At 58.3% G+C, this 4,674-nt stretch overlaps 1 protein-coding gene across 1 annotated transcript; it reads left to right on the top strand.

The window, feature by feature from the left end:
* Positions 1-2,080: 2,080 nt before the first annotated feature.
* LOC139000838 (proline-rich protein 23C-like) lies at positions 2,081-2,830 on the top strand. The gene has a single exon (XM_070402840.1). It carries the CDS (start codon positions 2,081-2,083, stop codon positions 2,828-2,830), a length of 750 nt encoding a protein of 249 aa, XP_070258941.1.
* Positions 2,831-4,674: the final 1,844 nt, after the last annotated feature.

Genomic DNA, 4,674 nt, shown 5'->3' with positions numbered 1-4,674 from the left:
GAGGAGCCCACGGGCCCTGAAGACAGGATGGTGCCCGGCCTGCAAGGCCCCCCGGTGCCCTGGGCCACAAACGTGCGCACCTCAGTGCTGGTCGTGGCTGAAGGCTGTGTCCTGCCTAGCATCAACACGGTCCTGGAGCCCCAATGGGAGCCGGAGCCCACGTTTGTCCCGGCAGTGTCTCTGGTCCCTGAGGCCCGCTTGGGCTCTGGAGAGGGGGCGCACTCGCCCGTCGGCCTGGAACCCGGCACTCTCCTGGAAGATGCTCCCGCGAGAGCCTCACCATCCAGCAGGAATTCTTCTGCACGTCAACCCCACACATCACCCTCCCAATAGAGGCCCCCAACCAGGACGAGGAGGTGTCATCCTGGTTCCAGGCTCCCTTGATGCTCCCTTCAGGCTGGCTCACTGGAACCCGGTCAGACAGCCCACTGCTCCCACACGGACCCATCCGAAGGCCAGGGCCTTGAGCACCAATGCATAGTCCAGAGAGACACACGCCTGGGCCCTATTCCAACCTGAGCTTCAACCTGTAGAAGCCCTTCCCCAGCTCACCGCTCCAAACTCTACCTCTGTCTCCCAGCCCCAGTCCAGGTCCTCGAGTGCGCCGCCCCTGGCAGCATGCTCTCTGGGCTGCTCCGAAGGCCAGGAAATGCCTGTTTTAGGAATGAATGGGATGCAATCCCTCCTCAAGGGGCTGATGACCAGGAGAAGGGATTCTGAAAGCTGTTGTGAGTTTACCACACATCTGAAACCAATGAATAAAGACAGATGCTCTTTTGATGCAGGCTGCTTTGCAGAATTGTCGATCAATGGTGACCACCAGATAAAGCACTGGCAAGTCCCTGCATGCATGGATCTAGGCCAGGACGTCGTCTTGCACTGCTTACTGAGGGGGAGCTGGCGGGGTGCTTTGTCCAATGAGGGAGTTGAAAAAAACAAAAACACAAACAAATATCTTAAAAATAACCCTCCTTATAAAATCCTTCTTTAAAAAGAATAAACTCTTTAAAAAAAAAAAACAACCCTACTTAGAAATGACATCAATCCAGCCTTTTAATGCACAGAAGCTTAGGCAAGCCCAAGTGGCCTGGCCCGGACTTGGTCTCTAGTGGGGGCTTGACCAGCCATCCAGAGAGGGAGCGTGGCGGGGCGGGTGTCCACCAGATGACCCTGGTAAGGCGGGGCCGTCCCGCCCTGTGCTGGTCGAGCATCTCCAATGCAAGCCGCCCTCCTGCAGCCAGAGCCCTGTGCCTGGACTTGACCTGAGCGGGGAAGGACAAGCAAGGGGCTAGCTAATATACAAAACTATACATGTCAACTTCAGCCTCTGCCTCCCATGACCTCCAAGGCTAGCTTCATTCGATGTGTCTGCGTCTCCAGCCTACCCCCGTCCTCCACCCACCCACACCCACACCCCACCCTCTCTGGGCCCATTCCCTTTGAGGAATGAATGCCAGGCGAAGCCACGTTCAGCAGAACCTGTCCTTTCGGTTCTTTGGGTGAATGCCACCTGAAGGGGCGTGCCGTGTAGAGCCTCCCTTGGGGCATGTGCGCCCCCACCTGAAACTTGAGGCCCAACCGGTGACGCTTTCACTCCTGGGGGTGGCTGATTGGTGGAGCCAGTGGGCAGCTGGTTTGGCTCCTCCTACCACGCTCTGGAGCTATAAAAGAAAGCCTGGTCTACTCTGAGGAGCTTCTCAGCCCTAGGCTTGTTGTCTTGGTCTTCGACCTTGTTCACCAAGCAAGATTTCAGGGGAGAGATCTCGCCAAGACCCGGTCCCGGGACATAGAGGTTGCTGGAGTACCTGGCTCGAAATTGGCTAGGACGCTGATCAAGTGGACTTGCCCCACGCCAAAGGGGTGTGGGCGCCAGAGGCTTCACAAAGTCCACCCGCCGGGACATAGAGGTTGCTGGAGTACCTGGCTCGAAATTGGCTAGGACGCTGATCAAGTGGACTTGCCCCACGCCAAAGGGGTGTGGGCGCCAGAGGCTTCACAAAGTCCACCCGCCCAGTTGCAGACAGTGAGTGACACTCGCCCTCTGCCATTCTCCAGAAACACCGCCTGCAACGCTACTGGGATGTTAGGCAGCCGCCTACTCAGCCCCAGCTCCCATGCTGCACCCCAGTGTGAACCGGACTCCGGAGGACCCCAGCCCGCCAAGCGCTGCCGGATTGAGGAGCCTGTGGGCCCTGAAGACGGGATGGCGCCCAGCCTGCAAGGCCCCCCGGTGCCCTGGGCCGCAGACGCGCTCACCTCAGAGCTGGTCGTGGCTGAAGGCTGTTCCCTGCCTAGCATCAACACGGTCCTGGAGCCCCAACGCAAGCCCACGTTGGTCCCGCCAGTATCTCTGGTCCCTGAGGCCCGCTTGGACTCTGGAAAGGGAGCGCACTCGCCCGTCGGCCTGGAACCCGGCACTCTCCTGGATGATGCTCCCACAGGAGCCATCACTATCCAGCAGGAATTCTGCACGTCAACCCCACACATCCCCCTCCCAATAGAGGCCCCCCACCAGGACAAGGAGGTGTCGTCCTGGTTCCAGGCTCCTTTGATGCTCCCTGCAGGCTGGCTCACTGGAACCCGGTCAGACAGCCCACTGCTCCCACACGGCCCCATCCTAGGGCCATGGCCTCGAGCCCCAACGCCTAGTCCAGAGAGAAACACGCCTGGGCCCTACTCCAACCTGAGCTTCAACCTGTGGGAGCCCTTTCCAAGCTCACCGCTCCAAACTCTACCTCTGTCCCCAAGCCCCAGTCCAGGTCCTCGGGAGCGCCGCCCCTGGCGGCATGCTCTGGGGCCTGCTCCAAAGGCCTGGAAATGCCTGTTTTAGGAATGAATGGGATGCAATCCCTCCTCAAGGGGCTGAGGATCAGGAGAAGGGATTCTGATAGCTGTTGTGAGTTTACCACACATCTGAAACCAATGAATAAAGACAGATGCTCTTTTGATGCAGACTGCTTTGCAGAATTGTCGATCAATGGTCACCACCAGGTAAAGCACCGGCAAGTCCGTGCGTGCATGGAGCTAGGCCAGGACATTGTCTTGCATTACTTACCGAGCGGGAGCTGGCAGGGTGCTGTGTCCAATAAGGGAGTTGAAAACAAACAAACAAACAAACAAACAAAAATCTTAAAAATTACCCTCCTTATAAAAACTTTCTTTAAAAAAAATAAACTCTTTAAAAAAAAAACCCCTCCTTAGAAATGACATCAATCCAGCCTTTCAATGCCCAGAAGCTTAGGCAAGCCCAAGTAGCCTGGCCTGGACTTGGTCTCTAGGTGGGGGCTTGACCAGCCATGCAGGGAGGGAGCGTGGCAGGGCGGGTGTCCACCAGATGACCCAGCTCAGGCGGGGCCGTCCTGCCCTGTGCTGGTCGAGAAGCGCCAATGCAAGCCACCCTCTTGCAGCCAGTGCCCTGTGCCTGGACTTGACCTGAGCATGCAAGGACCAGCAAGGGGCACCCTAATATACAAAGCCATACACCTTTTATTCACATCAACTTCAGCCTCTGCCTCCCATGACCTCCAAGGCCAGCTACATTCGGTGTGTCTGCGTCTCTGGGCTACCACCTTCAGACCTCTCCCCACCCCCCCCCCCCCCCCCCGCATCCCCCACCCACGCCCGGCCCATTCCCTTCGAGGAATGAATGCCAGGCGAAGCCACGTTCAGCAGAACCTTTCATTTTGGTACTTTCGCAGGGCCTAGCTTGGGGGCATGTGCGCCCAACAGGTGACGCTTTCACAGTTGTCACAGTCCAGGGGGCGGCTGATTGGTCGAGCGGCTGATTGGGCTCCTCCCACAAGGCTCTGGGGCTATAAAAATAAGCAGGGTCTTGTGTGCGGAGCTTCTCAGCCCTAGGCTCGTTGTCTTGGTCGCCATCGCCTTCCTCGTTCTCCAAGGGAGCTTTCAGGGGAGAGGTCTCGCCAAGACCCGGTCCTGGGTCATAGAAGCCGCTGAAGCACCTGGCTAGCACCTGGCTAGGCTGCTGATCAACTGAACGCCGTCTCCGTGCCGTTTCGTCTTCGCCGGCTCTGTCCCCGCCTTTGGGAACACCTGGAACGCCTGGGCTGGGGCCCCAGCAGAGGCAACGGAGGAGCTAGCCATATCCCAAGATGATGAAGAGAATGGAAAGTCATCCTGAGCTGCCGCCAGAGCTCATCCAAAAGCCTCGCAGCCGCCTGCACATACACTTGCTGGAGTCTACGCAGGCTCTCCATGCACTGGGCCAAAGGAGGAAGGATGAGAAAGCTGGCCAGGACCCCAACATCTGGAGCCCGCACAGGAACAGCTCCTGCGCAGCGCGGGAAGTGACGGACGGCTGAGCTGAAGCGCTGCCTCGATCCCAGGCCGACTCCGCGCCTGCAATGGCCAACAAAGTGAACATGTCTGTGGACGACGTCACTCAGCTGAACCGGAGCCAGCGGGGAGGCCGCGGCGGGGCTGGCACCCCAACAAAGGCAGAGGAGAAGCTCGCTATTCCCAAGAGGAAGAGGAAGAGAAGTCATCCTGAGCTGCCGAAAGAGGCCATCTAAAGGCCTCGCAGTGGCCTCCAGAGGCACTTGCTGGAGTCTGTGCAGGTTTCCCATGCACTGGGCAAGAAGAGTGATGTGAAAGCAGACCCGTCTTCCTCGCGGGCCCTGGGAAGCTCAAGTAACGCCAAAGGCCAACTAGCCA

This window comes from Myotis yumanensis, unplaced genomic scaffold, assembly GCF_028538775.1.
Source record: "Myotis yumanensis isolate MYYU_CA2020_CCGP unplaced genomic scaffold, mMyoYum1.0.hap1 SCAF_34, whole genome shotgun sequence".
NCBI lineage: Eukaryota > Metazoa > Chordata > Mammalia > Chiroptera > Vespertilionidae > Myotis > Myotis yumanensis.
The sequence above is the reverse complement of the archived record's forward strand: the minus strand, read 5'-3'. Positions and strand labels throughout refer to the sequence as shown.

Excerpts from the sequence above, each read along its gene's own strand:
- LOC139000838 (XM_070402840.1), top strand. The coding sequence starts at position 2,081 with ATGTTAGGCAGCCGCCTACTCAGCCCCAGCTCCCATGCTGCACCCCAG.